Source organism: Suricata suricatta, chromosome 4 (genome assembly GCF_006229205.1).
Source record: "Suricata suricatta isolate VVHF042 chromosome 4, meerkat_22Aug2017_6uvM2_HiC, whole genome shotgun sequence".
NCBI classification, from domain to species: Eukaryota; Metazoa; Chordata; class Mammalia; order Carnivora; family Herpestidae; genus Suricata; species Suricata suricatta.
In genome coordinates this window covers 158,880,949-158,897,103 of record NC_043703.1, presented here as the reverse complement: position 1 = coordinate 158,897,103, position 16,155 = coordinate 158,880,949, and the positions used below count along the sequence as shown (strand labels likewise).

General features: G+C 54.9%; 1 protein-coding gene across 1 annotated transcript in view; it reads left to right on the top strand.

Moving 5' to 3' along the window:
- The window catches only part of ASAP2 (ArfGAP with SH3 domain, ankyrin repeat and PH domain 2), a 115,538-nt gene that overhangs the window by 87,701 nt on the left and 11,682 nt on the right, over positions 1-16,155 (top strand). Inside the window, exons 19-25 of the mRNA XM_029938575.1 lie at positions 912-1,006; positions 6,164-6,353; positions 7,638-7,723; positions 9,301-9,416; positions 10,439-10,506; positions 11,576-11,689; positions 13,905-14,157. Coding sequence (XP_029794435.1) covers positions 912-1,006; positions 6,164-6,353; positions 7,638-7,723; positions 9,301-9,416; positions 10,439-10,506; positions 11,576-11,689; positions 13,905-14,157 — 922 coding nt within the window. The remainder of the gene's footprint in view (positions 1-911; positions 1,007-6,163; positions 6,354-7,637; positions 7,724-9,300; positions 9,417-10,438; positions 10,507-11,575; positions 11,690-13,904; positions 14,158-16,155) is intronic.

The window sequence follows — 16,155 nt, the reverse complement described above, 5'->3', positions numbered from 1 at the left end:
AATACCTGTTCTCGCCAAAGCCCTGTCGGGGGGGCTGCCATTCAGTTCTGTGTCACCCAGCCCAGAAGAAGCCAATCTCTGGCAGGTGCTGGGCAGGGTGCTCCAATTAGATGATTAAAGCCCTGCCTTTAAGGGGTTCCTGGACACTCAGCGTTGTGCGTCCGCTGAGGAGAGCGCCAGCTGCCGTGCTGTGCCTAAGACAAGCCGTGACGTTTGTCTCCCTGTCTTAGCTGCATCGAACACGCTGCCTCGCTTTCAGGAAACATCAGTTAAAATGTGTTCATTTAAATTTTAACGAATAGGAAGGTTGAGTGTTGAGTGAGGACTTTACCTTGGGAATAAGTCCAATTTTGTGCTTCAGTTTACAGAACGCTTTCACCTCAATTCTCCCACTTTATTATTATTACAACCTGGCAAGGTAGATATCACCCCCGTTTTACTGGTGAAAAATCAAAACTCAGGTAAACTGACCTGTGTGCGGTCACAGAGCCGGGAAAGAGAACCATGCCTGGAACCTGAGTCTTGGCCTCCTCGCCCAGCACCCTCCACTGTACTGAGTCACCTTCTGGCTGGCATAAATAGGTCTTCATAGGTCCGTTTCAGTTGGAGCACAGGTTTGTTTGGGGGGAGTGGATAAGGATGAAAACTGGCATTGGACCAGGTTACTGCCCCTTCCTATCCAGAAGTGGGTGCTCTATCCAGGGGACCACTTATGAGAACAGTTCTCTGTCACAGACCTGTGGCTTATCTCTAGTTTTATGAGTGTCTTTGGAGTTTGGGTTTTGTCCATCTTTATTAATGGCAAACCACTTGACTGCTGTACTTCTTAGTGGCCATTAAATAAATCATCAGATGCATGAGTACTGTGTATTAATAATTGAGTGCCCTGAAATTGACTTCTGTTTTCGCAGCTTGCCAAGAATATCGGGAATGCAGGCTTCAATGAGATTATGGAGTGCTGCCTTCCAGCTGAGGACTCGGTCAAGCCCCACCCGGGCAGCGACATGTAAGTATGGACCTGCCTGTTCTCATTTTCGGAGCAAAGCCTGGCCTTGTACCCAAGCCCCGTGAGGCAGGATGATGACAGGTTTGGGGTGTCTAAGTTGTTGCCCCTTTAGGGGATAGACCACCCTGGTTTTTGGGGAGGTTGTAAGTCACCTTTTTTGGGATCCAGATAAAAACTCGGTGTGGCAGGGTTTCTTAGGAAGAGGCCGCAGGAAGGCAGCTTTGGCCGCTCCCCTCTGTCTGTGAAGGAGGGATGACGAGTGTCACTGTCGGCATGTGGGTCCCCCTCACCTTCTGCGTCAGGGGAGTTCTGTCCCCTTCTCTCTGTATAGATTATAAAAACTTCTTTAATGTTTGTTTATTCTTGAGAGAGAGCGAGTGAGCAAGCGCACAAGACAGGAAGGGGCAGACAGAGAGGGAGACAGAATCTGAAGCAGGCTCCAGGCTTGGAGCTGTCAGCACAGGGGCTCGAACCCATGGACCTGAGCTGACGCTGGACCCTTAACCAACTGAGCCCCCAGACGCCCCTCTCTGGATAGATTCTGAGCCGTGTATCACTTTCTGGCCCAGCGTCCTTGCAGATGTCCAGAATGTACTGTTTTCTTGAATACAAATTTTTTGTTCTTATTTTACTTTTGACACAAAACCTGACCAAGAAGTTTTGTGCTTCACGCATCCAGCTGGCCCAATGGGGCAGAGCTAACAGGAGATTTTCCTGCCAGTATTATCAAAGTGGAAGATAAATCACCGGCTTACACTGGTCGTTGGGCTCGAGAGGTGGGTGGAGGCAGACCAGCAGGTGCGGGCGGTGGATGGCGTATCTGCTCCGGCGGCCAGCGGTGGTGACCCACTATCAAACCGTGCAGAGTGGGGCCGACAGAGGAAGAGGGGGTGTCCCCGGGACAAAGACCCAGCACCTGCATTCGAGTACTATTCGAGTACTGAGTCTGGGCCGTAGTGAGCCGGCAGGAGAGGAGGAAATGAGAACACGGTGATGAGAGAGTAGAAGAATTCATTCAGAGACAGCATTGCCCTCAGAAGAAGTGGAGAGAGAATGGATGGCACAGATCTCACTTAAAGGACAGCACGTGAGGAGCCAGGGACCGTGCTGTGGGAGCGGTTTTACACACAGCAGGTGGAGTTCAGGCCCTTGTAGGTGTTTGTAACCAGTTTGTAGCGACCTGACTTTAGGAAGCTGAGAATCTGTGTTCTTCTGCATCTGGGGAGGTCACGACGCAGTAAGAGAGCCTAGACGTCCCAGGGCGTGAACACTCTGTGTCCGTCACACACCCTGTCAGGCATCTGGTATCTGCGACGGGCATTCGGTTGGTGTTGGATTAGGGTCGCTTCCTGTCGGAGTCCGATAGCAGACGCTGGCTATGGCATTTCTGGGGGATTGGATACCAGGCACAAGGCTAAGTTATTGTCCTCTCTGCGTGAAGATCTGAGGTCCAAATCTGAATTCTTACCCAGATGTGGAGAGGCGGGCAGTATAGGACGTAGGACCTTAGCAGGTTCGCAAGCTGCACTGAACTCTCGGACAGCACTCACCCACTCGCAGAACCATCGGGATGATCATCCGTGGGGTGGCGAGGTGGACATGGACCCAGGGGCAGTAGCAGCTCTGCTGGCTCACACTGGGTGTGGGCAGTAGCAGAGGCCATGTGAACACTAGGCGCCAATCCCGCATACCCCGAGAAATTCGAGTACTCCCATTTAGATTTTTTTTTTTAATGTTTGTTTTGAGTGAGAGGGGAGAGGGAAGGGCAGAGTGAGAGAGGGAGATAGAGAATCTGAAGCAGGCTCCAGGCTCTGAGCTGTCAGCACAGAGCCTGATTCGGGGCTAAACTCACAAACCGAGAGATCATGACCTGAGTCGAAGTTGGACACTTAACTGACTGAGTCACCCAGGCATCCCTCCATTTAGATTTCAATTGGAGAGTTACCCAGAGGGGAGCCACCTCTTCCTGGGATTGCTAGAAGATCCCATTTAACCGAGGAAATGTCATGGTCTTGTATACTAGGTTTATTTACAGTCTAATTGACCTAGAGGGAAGGTGCCAGTCTCCCGAATTGCTGTAATATTGATCAGTTTTGAACAAACCATATGATAAGTCATGTCTTCCAAGTACCAGGGATGCTTTATAAAAGCAGAGAATTTGTTTACTCTGGGGCTAGATGATTTGAAAACATGAACGTGATCTGCTTTGAATCCTTCAGTATGAACGTTTTGTCTGCATTGAAGCACCCCCCCGCCCCCCGCTGCCAGTCTTGGCACAAATGAGAAGGAAGTTTAGTGCTCTCCCTGTTTTCCCAAATGGGGGTGTATGGCCAGTGTGATGGCAAATGCCACCCACTTGCACACCTGCTCGGGTGAAATTAACCGCCGGACCCTCTGCTCCTGTAGCCTTTGGCTCTATTTTAAAACATCTCATCCCATTTCGTACCAAAGTATTTACACCCATTTCTCTAAAAGATCACATCTTCCTGAATTTTGTATTTCCCGATGCAGTGTGTTGCTTATGGTGGTTCACTGCATACATAATGAATCAACAAGTAAGAGAAAGTCCCAGCCCTGTGGCTGTTTAAATAAGCTGATATTTTACCTGCAGAGGAAAAGGAGTGTATGCTTTTGGCTTTATGTCAGGACAACACACCATCTGCAGATAAATCTATTGACAGCGAAGCCGGAGGCCCTCTGGTGGCCGATGAATCCCCAGAGTTTGGATTTGGGGGTGGGTGGGTGTGGGGGGCTAGGAATAGGTGGGCAGGGAAGCAGGCAGATTTATGTCTGCTTATGGAGGCATTGCTGTTCCTTCTCTGTGATTGAGGGCCTCAGGCAGGCGTGTCCTTCAGAAGTAGAGGTCTGTCCCGAACACAGGCCGACTATGTGTTGCTTTAAGCTCGTTGCTCTTCTCCAGAATGTGCTAGGAGGACCCCTGGGGAGAACCTGGACCGGAGAGCAGGGCTGGCTTCAGGGAGCTTGCCGCTGTGTGAGGAAGCAGACTCCTGTGCCCCCTGGCTGGGCTGCAGTTTACTTCTCCACAAGGGGGAGGCGAAAAAAGTTGATAGCGTTTGTCGTGAGGACCAAATGAGACTGCACGTCTCGGCTCGACCTGTGAGCACAGGGGTGTGCGTCTGTGAGGTGACACATGGAACCTCAGTCAGCACACTTAGCCCAGGCTGCGTCCACTTAACCCTGGGCAGTGAGTGTCTTAGGTCAGGTGGTTAGTGGAGAGGAGAGAAGCCCCCACCCCTGGGAGCCTGGAGTTGGCCTGCCCACTCCCAGGCCCTGCGTTGCCCCCCGGGGCCCACCATGTTGACCCGAGGGGCTCAGTGGCTGACTAATGGTGATGGTAGACGCGGGTGGCCCGGTCCCGGTGGCAGAATGGGGAGGAGCAGTCCCTGAGCCTCATCACAGGCTGCTGTGGTCATTACAGCTGGCGTTTCCAGAATGCTGGGCTATCATGTGACCTGCGACAGCTCCATGAGCAGCTGTGGTCACAGGAGAGGTTTGCCCGCCGTCCCCCCTAGCGGAAGCGGTGGAGCCCGTGTGAGCAGCTGTCTGACCAGGCGCCCGGGCTCTGAACTGTGCAGGCTCCCAGAGCTGCCGCCGGGCCCTGGCCTTTCCTTCAGCCTCCCCTGCCCAGTTTCTTGACATTTCAGTGTCCTTCACACTTTTCAGAAAGGAAGCAAGGGGACCAATCCCTTTGGGTCGTTCTCTGTCATCTGTTGGCTAAAGCTAAGTGTTTGTATTGTCAGTGGAACTTCGTTTTCTCTGACGTGCTTTTTTTAGCAACTTTGTTGAAATACGATTCACATACCATACAGTTCACCCATGGTAATGGAAATTCAGGGGCACCTGAGAGGCTCAGTTGGATAAGTGGCCGACTTGGACTCAGGTCACCATCTCATAGTCCATGGGTTTGAGCCCCACATCAGGCTCTGTGCTAACAGCTCGGAGCCTGGAACCTGCTTCAGATTCTATGTCTGCCCCTCCCCCACTCACGCATACATGCATGCACATGTTCTCTCTCTCTCTCTCTGAAAAAAGTAAAACATTTTTAAAAATAATAATAAATGAATGGAGATTCAGTAAAGTTCACCCTGTTCACCGAGTACAGCCATCACAATTTGGAACACTTCGATGCCCCTGAAACAAAACACTGTGCCTATTGACCATCACCTGCTCCACCCTCCACTCCTTTACCCCTCCCCCACCCCCAGCCCTGCTACTCTGTTTTCTGTCCCTGCAGATTTGTGTAAATGGGATCATACAGTGTGTGGCCTTGTGTGTCTGTCTGTCTGGCTTCTTTCCGTTCGCACGATGTTTTCAGGGCTCAGCCACAACGCAGCCTGTGCCCCAACTCCGCTCCTCGTGTGGCTGAGCAGTGCTGCGCTGTGCACGCGGCCGCGTGTGTGCGTCCCTCACTGGCTGATGGGTGTCTGGGCTGCTTCCCGACACTTCTCACTGGATCGCCACAGGGAGCGTTTCGTATTTCCTGTATCTCTCAAAAGTCCTGTCTATGTGTTTTTATTGTTGCAGCTGCTGTGTGGTTAAGGTCTTGGGAGTAAAATGCTGAGGGTCCTCCTGACCAGGAGCTACTGTTTTTCTTGCTCTCCAGCTTTAAAGCATTTTTTAATGTTTCTTATTTTGAGAGAGAGACAGAGCATAAGCAGGGGAGGGTCAGAGAGAGAGGGAGACACAGAATCCGAAGCAGGCTCCAGGCTCTGAGCTGTCAGCACAGAGCCCGATGCGGGGCTTGAACCCATGAACCGGGAGATCATGACCTGAGCCAAAGTTTGATGCTCAACCAGCCGAGCCCCCCAGGCATCCCAACACTGTCATCACAGTCAGGGAGGGCCTCCCAGCCCGCCTGACCTGGCCAGTTACCTTTGGCACCTGAGCCACACCCAGGCACCCTGCACCAGGCCTCACAGCCTCTTGTGTTGGAAACTGGAGGGTCTTCGTGCTCTAGGTGTCCCCGGACACGGGCCCGGCCACGATCACACAGCCGATGACTCCCTTCTCCCTACAGCGCTTCGTGCAAGGGGGGTGTGGGCAGGATTGTTTTTTTTTCAATTGTTACAGACGATTGCAGGTTAGATGTGTTTGAATAGAGGCCCCTCGTTTACAGGTGGTTACGCTTGGTTTCAGGAACGCCAGGAAAGACTACATTACTGCCAAGTACATCGAGAGGAAGTACGCAAGGAGAAAGCATGCGGATAATGCAGCGAAACTCCACAGCCTTTGTGAGGCCGTCAAGACCAGAGACATTTTTGGATTACTCCAAGCGTACGCTGATGGCGTGGATCTCACAGAAAAAATCCCGCTGGCCAACGGACACGTAAGAGTGTGGCTTGCTACTTTTAAAACAAAGAAAGAAGGGGGGGGGAAGCGGCAGGCCAGTGTCATCCCAGGTGCTGACCCAGTGGCGTAATTCTCGGAAAGAAGACGGCATTGAGTTCTGGGGAAGAAACTGGCGGTTTCTTTTTCTTCAACCAAAAACACAATGCCAACCCTGGACGGAAAGCCCCTCCCGGGAGCAGGGAGCGTCTGCAGCCGCTGGGCACAGGGCAGCTCCCAAGGCCTCCCTGGGAAGGGGCCCCAGCCTGTTCTGCACTCGCGCCCTCCTCCCCGAAGGAGCACGAGGAGGAGGGACGTCCCCCGGTTTGCTGGGAGAGCCTTGTTGCGAGGGTGGGGACTCGAGGTGGCATGGGACCTCACTGTCAGGGGCGAGTCCATAGGAAATGGGTTCCCAGTGTCGCAGCTCGGCAGGTGTCCTGACTCTCTTCCATGGGGGACCTCGTAGACACACACTCCCATTCCCTGGAAACCTCCTCAGCCTCCTAAGGAAGGCGCAGGATGCCGGGCGTTACCCCCTAGCAGCCAAGCACGTGCTCTGTGGAGCCTGATGTCCAGGGTTTGAGAGAGAGAGAGCGAGAGCGAGCCCAGCATGCATACTCAGAGCGCTGCCCCAGCCAGGGGATTGGGGGGGAGCGGCCAGGCAGGCGGGTTCCCTTCCATGGATCTTTCCTTGCCCCCAGCTCTCTCGCCCACCCACCCACCTGAGACCAGCCTCCTCTGGTCCTCCGCCCATCTCCCAGAACTCCTTCCGAGAAGGCAGTGGAGGTCATGTGTCCTCTAGTGTAAATTGAAGACAGTCTGGGCGTCAGCACTGCTGGCCTTATCTGTAAGCATAGAACGAAACACTCTAATGCTGTTTTAAAAATAAGCATTTATGTTTATCCAGGGAGCAGGTATAAAAGATTGGGCACAGGAGGCCTGGGGAACCTTCCCGGGGTCTTTGGAGGAAGACCCCCCCACACACAGACACTTGTAGGCAACACCTCATGTTGTTGGTGCAGAGATAGGAATATAGAGATTGAGGGACCTTTGAGATGAAAGCCCCGAATTTCTCCTTCCTTTCTGTCGAGAAAGGAAGACCAGTCTCAAAATGGTCCTGGGGGCAGAGTTGGCTGTGGAGACTGGGCGGGGGCACCACGTGTCTTAGAAGCCGTTTGAGAGGAAGAATAAAAGGCTTTCAGAAGAGAGATGCAGTTCTGCTCACAGTGAACACAAAACCGAATGCCACCCTTGGACTTCTGGAACGTTTCTCTTTGGTCTCCAGGAGCCGGATGAGACCGCCCTGCATCTTGCCGTCAGGTCGGTGGACCGGACTTCTCTCCACATCGTGGACTTTCTAGTCCAGAACAGGTAGGCGGTCCGTGCTAGGGGAGGCGTTCGATTGTGTTCTGTGCAGCTTCGGAGGAAGGATCATTGTGTGGCTGTGGGACAGGAAGGGAGCCATCAGGGGCCAGTGCTGAGACCGCACAATGCAGAGACAGAGACCCTGGGACTCAGGGGACCTCAGAGGATACATCCGAATTCCGGGCCCCGGAAGGCAGACTGTCTGTGGCCCCCGCAACCACCCCTATGCACGGGGCCATTCCCCCACTCACGTCCCTTGTGAGTGTCTCACGGGACCCAGGCAGGGTGCCCTGAGCAGTGGGGAGCGGTAACAGGGACGCACAGATCCACACTTGATCACGCACCTTAGCTGAGGGTGGGAACTGCACGCTGGGCTGCGGGCCTCTCGTCTGGTTTCAGGAGTTGCTTCTATATTGTGATTAGAAGTCGCCTTTAAAGAATGTGTGCATGCGTGTGCGTGTGTATGTGCGTGTGCGTGTGTATGTGCATGTGTGTGCACGTGTCCATGCCTGTGCGTGTGTGTGCTACAGAGGCCGGCTATTCGGCGCATCCCACCTCACTCTGGGGCATCACCTGCCCCGGGGAGGCAGGCCAGCCCCAAACACCCATCGAGGAGTCTTTTGACTCCCTGGTCATAGTTTGGGGCATGTGGCGGGGGAGGTGCTGGTCAGAAGCCCCTGAAGTGGCTCCAAATGGAGTGGAAAATCGCACAGTGGGACAGCAAGGTCACATTTTTTGTTTCTGCCTTTCCTTGCTGCTCCTGGGGGGCTGGGCGGGGAATGAGGACACATGGCTTGGGGCCGGCCAGCGCCTGGCGTGTCACAGCGCCTCAGCGGACCGTGGATGGAACAGCTCAGGGGCGCCCTTGTCCCCCGGTGGAAATTCTCAGAGCGGGAGAAGGGATATCCTGGTCTCCTTTCTTCCAGAACGGAAGGAGGGCAGCAGGAAGAGGGGAGAGGTCAGAGAGGAGGCCCAGTTTCACACTGACAATGCTGCGGGCTCCGTCCTGAGGAGAGCAGTGGATGTCACCTCCTGGTGACTATCCCCATCTGTCCTTTCAGGGGCCGCAAACCCCACTGTCCCTCCTCCTGGTGATGACAGCCAGGGCAGCCCGGGAACAGCGGCCATGGGGGGACTTCTGTTCTCTGGACTCTGGAAAGTGGCTCTTCCCCTTCCCAACAACAGAGGCAGTAACAGGGTGAAAGAAAGGGGGTCCCAGCCTTCTGTGGGACAGGGCCGCAAGTCACACAGGCTGCCCACGACCCAGACAGACCCCGCCATCTGCCGGCATAACAGAGACGCATGAGGTACCACGGCGCAGGACTGGCCCTGGGGAAGGCCAGACACACCCCCTCGGCCGCTGCTCGGCAGCACGGGTGCCTCTGTCCCTTTCTGGCCTCCGCTGTCATGGCCAGTTCCCCAGTGGCCTGACGCCACGGCACCTCCTACGCACAAGAGGGCACGGCGCCAAGTCCCCCCAACGTGGAGGACTCGGGGGATTCCGAGAAGTCCCCCGCTCAGTCCTGGCCCCCTGGCCTGCCGCTTACTGTTTTTTCTCTTCTTCTGTCTCCATCCTTGGCCAGTGGGAACCTGGATAAGCAGACGGGGAAGGGCAGCACCGCGCTGCACTACTGCTGCCTGACGGACAACGCCGAGTGCCTGAAGCTGCTCCTGAGGGGAAAGGCCTCCATCGAGACAGGTGAGCCGGTGTCCCTTCTGCAGGGCCAGCCATCCGAAGGCGGGGCCCTCTCCCTGCCTGCCCCGCACGGCTGCCTGGTCCCCCTGTTGATCCGAAGTCTCCCTCCTCTGATACATAGACTTGGCGTCGTTGGCAGGTGTTTTATAGGTTATGGGAGGCAGAGCACAGGCCCCGCAGACGCCACCCATGCAGAGGTGATTTGAATAAGCATTGGGGTGTCTCGCCCTCCTGCCTCCTGTTCCAACCCCCCCACCCCCACACCCCCTCACCCCCACAGCCCTGGCATCCAGTGTGGTCTCTTCCGGGCCTAGGGTGAAGGTTTACGGGGCGGTGAGGAGACACTGTCCACTGTCTCGAGTGGCAGTGAGCCTCCTCCACGAGGGACCCTGATCCGCCAGGCGGGCCTTCTCCCTCCCACCCGGGGCCCTGACGCACTGGCGGCCGGCCCAGGGTCAGGCAGTGGTGACGCGTTGGGAGGAAGTGATTTTGAAGACCTGTTGAACAGAGAGCAAAGAGAACACAAGGAAGGCGCACACCTTCTTGAGTCAAGTTTCTTCCTTTTTTTTTAATTTCAGGGGTGGGGGTAGATAGAGATTTTCAAACAGGCTTCTTGTCCAGCATGGAACCCAGCAACCAACGCAGGGCTCGATCCTACGACCAGGACGTCATAACCTGAGCCGAAATCTAGGGTTAGATGCTTAACTGAGCCACCCAGGTGCCCCCAACTTTTTTTTTTTTAATTCATCAAACCTTATTGGTAGAGGCTTATTTAGAAGAAAATGCACAACCTCAAGGAGTTCAGCTCCGAGCGCAGGGCCTGCTCAGACTGTCTCCTCCGTGTCCCCGGCTGCATCCCGCCGCAGGTCTGCGCGGTTACGAGGCCGGTTCTGTGCCCGCTGCCCCAGCTCCCGTGGGGTTCGGGAGTCGTGCTCACTGCCGCTGAGGGCTGCTGCTCTGTGCTCCCGGTCATCTGGCCTTCCCTGTGCTTGTCACAACGCCTCCGTTGTTGCCCTGCCTTTTAGCTAACGAGTCAGGAGAGACGCCCCTGGACATCGCCAGACGCCTCCGGCACGAGCACTGTGAGGAGCTGGTGAGTCTCCACCTGGTGTGGACGTGGCCAGGGGCCCCTCCTGACCCTCTGCAAGGTGTGGACCCTAGAGGGGACAGCTACCAGCAAGCACAGTGGGGAGTCTTCACAGAGGAGGCGGCCACCCCTTGTAGTGACACTCGGAACGCCCGTGGGCATTTGCTGGGTGGACACATTGGCAGTGGTCCCGGCCCTGATGTGGGGCACAGGGAGCAGAGATCGGGGGCCACCACGGCTTCGGCTCGTCTCGCGTCGGGAAGCCACCAGCTCTTCCCTTCGCAGCGGCATCCAGCGCTGGCGTTCTCACTTGGTTCCCCAGCCCCGAATCATGCAGATCATTGCTGGGCTCTCCCAGTAGGGCTGCACCACCGTGACTTGGGAACGTCACGCCAGTGCCGACTCACTAGCTGTTTTCTTGTTTGTAACGTGGAGTCCGCTCTCCCAGTTTAAAAGGTCGTTGCAAGAATTAGCGTCGTACTCTGAAGCTCAAAGTCGTTGATATCCACTAACTCATTTAATCTTGATAGCCGCCTATGACGCGGTTTCTTCTCGTATCCCTGTTTTACAGACGAGGAGACAGACACAGAACGGCTAAGTAACTTGCCCAGGTCACACAGCTACTATCTGGCTGTGGAGGAAATGAAGCACTAACGTGCTAAGACCTTGAATCTAAAGGATTTGCGTCTCTCTTGTGTATCTAAAATGGAATTTGCTGTGTGTTCCTTGAGAGCACTGTGAAAATAGTCGTTCCCAGCCTTTTCTCTGAGGCTGAATCTTTGGGGCTGCTGAGAACGGTCGGTTAACAGTGAAACATCCGTTCTCTGTTGAGTTTGCTCCTGCGTGTGGTTGTCAGTGTCTGCGGGCCGTCCTGAGACCCCAGATAGCCCTGGCTGCCCACCGCACTTTACAGTTTACAGAACACTGAATGGAGGTTGTGAGATTTCCAAGGTCCTCTGTGTCTCAGGGAGGGGGGTTTTGGTTGGCCGGCCTCATCCCGGGGGCTCCGCGCCCCATGCTGCCCAGCGCTGCTCGCCTTGTGCGCAGCGTCACCGACAGCCCTTCGTCCTCTCAGCTGACCCAGGCCTTGTCGGGAAGGTTTAATTCCCACGTCCACGTCGAGTACGAGTGGCGACTGCTGCACGAAGACCTGGATGAGAGTGACGACGACGTGGATGAGAAGCTGCAGGTCAGTGCCCGGCGCGGGGCTGCCCCGATGGGCTGCGTTCCGAGCAGCGCGGATCCTAGCGTCTCATCTGCGCACGGAGCAGTTTTGTAGACGTGGAGTTCACATTTTGCCTCCATTGATCTCAGGATTCTGGTTTCACACTTCCCACAGCTGCCACCTGTGTCCTAGCTCTTAGGAACGATGATTCAAGGGAACGTTCCTTGTGTCGTCAGCGTTGGCTGCTCACCACCTGAGCTGAGGGAAGGAAATGGGGGGGCTGTGGCATCTAGAGGGTTTTAGAGGAAGCCTTTGCACTGTGCACGTGATAAAGAGCCAGGGGCCTCCAGTGTCGCGGGTTGTGTCCACTCCTCAGTCGTGAAAATCTTAACTGGAATCATTAAGTGACCTTTACTTTAGAGATGTGGGTGCAGTTTTTTCTTTATCCAATGGAATCTTCGGATCATGGTCATGGAATCTTCAAGAGAAGTCAACTCAGCCACAGTGAAGCCAGTATTTAGAGACCAGCATGGGGTCAGACTGAGGGCACTTGACTTGGAGTCCAGCTCCCTGCTCATGACACGGTGTCTTGCACACTTGGGGGCTCCTGGCAGGTTTCCACCTTCACACGGGTCTCAGCGCCAGTCCGACTCCAGCGGACTCCAGAGCCCACACTCCTCGCTGCTGTGAAATTAGTGGGGAATGCCATGTAATGTTTTCTTTTTTCTTTTTAAATGTTTTATTTGTTTTTGAGAGAGAGAAAGAGAGAGAACACATACACGCACACCAGTGGGGTAGGGACAGACAGGGAGGGACAGAGGATCTAAAGCAGGCTCTGTGCTGACCCCCAGAACCCGTCTGATACAGGCCTCAAACTCACAAACCCTGAGATCGTGACCTGAGCCAAGGTCAGACGCTTAGCTGACTAGCCACCCAGTTCCCCTCCATGTAAAGATTTCTATTGAATGCTCCGATGTGCACTGAGCACGTCTGATTACATGTATAAACGGCATTTCCGGAACTTCCTGGACTGTCCTTGTTCATACGGAGCAGTTAACATCCTCACTTGCTTTGTCTTCGGATAAGAAACTTCTCCACTGACTTAGGTGCAAAACGGTATCAAAGTGAGAAGAGCTGACCAGTGTTGTCCTTACCACCTTAAAAAAGATCGGTCACATCGGCCCCAGAGTGAGTGCACACATCCCGTTCTTGTGGGAACAGAACACAGTAGGTCACAGAATCTAAACAGAAGTCCCACAGCGAGTGCTAACACTTGTCTGCCTGCTTTGTATTTCCAGCAGACGTGGGTATAGTTCATACGGCCGTGGGCTTTGTTGAACTTAAAATGTGTAAAGAGCCACGAACCATCCAGTTGTGCTGAGCTGAGTTCGAGCCATTGGGTTGGCCAGAGCCTTGACTGGGCAGGTGGTCCTGTGAGGGGGGGGAGGGGTCAGCCAACGTTTTGTCTGCTCCGCTGGCTCTGTGCCAGAGAAACAGAGTGCTCCCCATTGGACAGAGGAGAAATAGGGTCAGCAAGGTTAAGTTATTTGCTCAAGATCATAGCTGTTACAATGAAGCTGACATTTAAAATGAATTAGATCTGAATCACCCAAGTCATGATTCCATGCACATGACCTTGAGGTGGAGCAAGGTTAGCAAACTGTAAGGGCCAGGTAATAAATATTCAGGCCTGTGGGCCTGAGCTATCACCATCTTTTCTGCAGCTGCTCGGCTCTGGCAGGGTGGCTTGAAAGCAACTGTAAATGATCAGACATGGCTGTGTTCTAATAAAACTTTATTTATAAAGCAGACGGTGGCCCACAGGCCGTGGGTTTGCTGACTCTTGAGTTAGAGGAATCGCTAGAGGCCCGTTCATACTGGAGGAAACCCTGATCTCCCCCGACTTTGCCACGTAACTGTTAGGGACTGATTGTAGCTGGGCGCTCAGTTGGTAGCACGTGTTCGAAGGGGAAATGCGGTGAAAATTCAGGTCTAGGTTCAGTTAGCTCCGGCTAATAAGAGTGAAATCGCCCGTATATTAAGTCTTTCCAGGAATAGTAAATGTAAATTATAAATCATGGATGGGTGTGGGTGTGTGTGTGTGTGTGTAGGTCTCTGTTAGGAGACGTGGACTGTTAAACCTTGCAGCTCTCCTGTAACAGTTGAGCCAAAAAGGCACCATGACCAAGAAGTTAGCGTGCACGTGTTTCACACACCTCTGCCCGCCACCCCTCTGCAGCCCAGCCCCAGTCGGCGAGAAGACCGGCCCGTCAGCTTCTACCAGCTGGGGTCCAACCAGCTGCAGTCGAATGCCGCCTCTTTGGCCAGAGACGCCGCCAGCCTGGCCAAGGACAAGCAGAGAAGCTTTGTGCCCAGCATCTTGCAGAACGAGACGTATGGAGCCGTCCTCAGCGGCAGCCCGCCACCCTCCCAACCTGCGGCCCCCAGCACAGCTGGCGCACCCCCCCTGCCCCCACGGAACATTGCCAAAGGTACTGAACCGTTGTAGCTCCCACCAGTGCACGAAGGGCTGTCTGGGCTTTGCTGTGGGATGTTTGCAGTTGCTTTGCCCCCTGCTCGATGACCTGTGGGGTTTTGTGTCTCATAGTCGTGTCATTGGCATCCTAAGGAGCTCTCCAGTCTCAGGGTGCCGGGTGGTGGCAGAATCTCTGACTCTGTCCTTGTCCTGGGCAGAGCAGCAGCATCTGTGTCCCTTGGGGAGCACAGGGACTCTGCCAGGGCAGCCTGCGGTGGGCAGCTCAGCTCAGGACTCTGCTCCTACGTGACCTTCCTGCAGATCTTTCTATTCCTTTTAGGTTGCTTTTACCACTCACCCTCCCTCCCGCTGCCTTAATTCTTTCCAGTTTCATCTCCCCCCGCCCCGCCTGCATTCAGCCAGCTTGTGATGCCTGTGATTACTTTTTATTGCTGCAATCCCTAGGAAGTGAAGGACAAAAAGGTGCTAATTTGGGGAACTGTGCACAACCTGATTGTAAAAGTACAAAACAACCCCTGTGTGTCCTGCGGGGCCCGAGTGCCAGAGCTCACTCCACGTAACGTCACTGGTTCTGTCACGGCACCAGGAGCTGGACTCAGCAGATGCTGGTTTCTATCTCCATAAAAATGGAGACAGGCCCCCAGAAGTTAGGTGATGTTCCCAACCGGCCATTCAGCTCCTTGAAGGCCAGTCCACCAAGTGGCCAGCCTCGCTCTGGGCTGGGGCTGCCAGACGTGGCCGGTGGCCTCCGGAGGGCTTCCCGTGAGAAGGGGCCGTGGTGTCCCGGCACCTCGGCTACTGGACGCCGCTGCCGGTCCCCGTCGCGTACGTTCAGCAGCTGCTCTCCGGGAGGGGCTGCAAGTGGGGGGTGTGGCCCCGGGCAGAGGAGTGAGGATGACAGCCGCCCCCACCACGGCCCTGTCCCCAGTTCTCAGGGGGCCCCTCAGGGAGGCCCAGAGAAGGCTGCCGAGCCTGTGGTCTGGGTCACTGGAGCAGACCCCCAAGAGGAGAGCCGGTACTGCCCAGACAGGCCCCAGAAACAGCCTGCTTGCCCTCCCCAAAGAGCCTGTGGTCCTACGTGCCCACACCCCCGGGCTTGTCGGGGCGGTCCCTGGGCAGGAGAGAAGCCGCAAGGTCTGGGAGGGGCCGGGGAGTGGAGGGCAGCCGCCACGGTCGGGCCCCCGCCTCCCCCCACAGCCTGTGCACATGTGTTCCTCGTGCCAGGCTGCAGCCACAGTGATGGGGTCCGTCCACCCCATTAGTGGCTTTTACTGACTGTGTGTCATTGGAGGAAAGATGACAGTTTGCTCTGTTGGTCTTGCGAAATGAATTAAAAACCATTCATCTTTATTTTTTGCTCTCCTAAAGTCTTAGAGGGTTGGCAGGGTTTTCATTATTTTTCTGGCTATTCCTGTGGTTAGCTTCACACTCTCCTTTGATGGTATACTTGTACTTTATCCCTCTGGGCCCCCAAAGGGTCCCCCTTGTTTTTGGCCTAGTCCACACTTGTGCCCACACAACAGACAGAAAAGGGAGCCAACGTTGCATGCCCCAACCTGGGACAGACAGGGTCCACCGCACAGGTGGTCTGCGTGGGCAGAGGAAGGACTGTGGCCTGGGCAGTGCTGTCTCCCTGGTATGTCAGCTGAGCCTCCTGCTGGCACCTGACCTGCAGCCAGAAATGTTTGCGGGAGGCGGGGAGCCGTCACCTGTCTCTCCATGCAGTCCGAGGACAGGGGCTCCCCTGTGCGGGCAGCCAGGGGAGGACGTGGTGGACGGGCAGGGGCAAGCCGACCTTCTGCAGGCTGCAGGCGATGCTCAGGATTGTGGTCACTCACTTCCCTCTTCAGAGGGTACTCGATTAGGGAGAGAAAACCCATAAGATTGTGAAAACCAGCTGATAACTTTCCAAGAAGCACTGTTGGTTTGCTGTGTGTAGAAGTGTCCATCTTCCAGATACCAGAAACAAGAATTTTTTCTTAACAAAAATCAG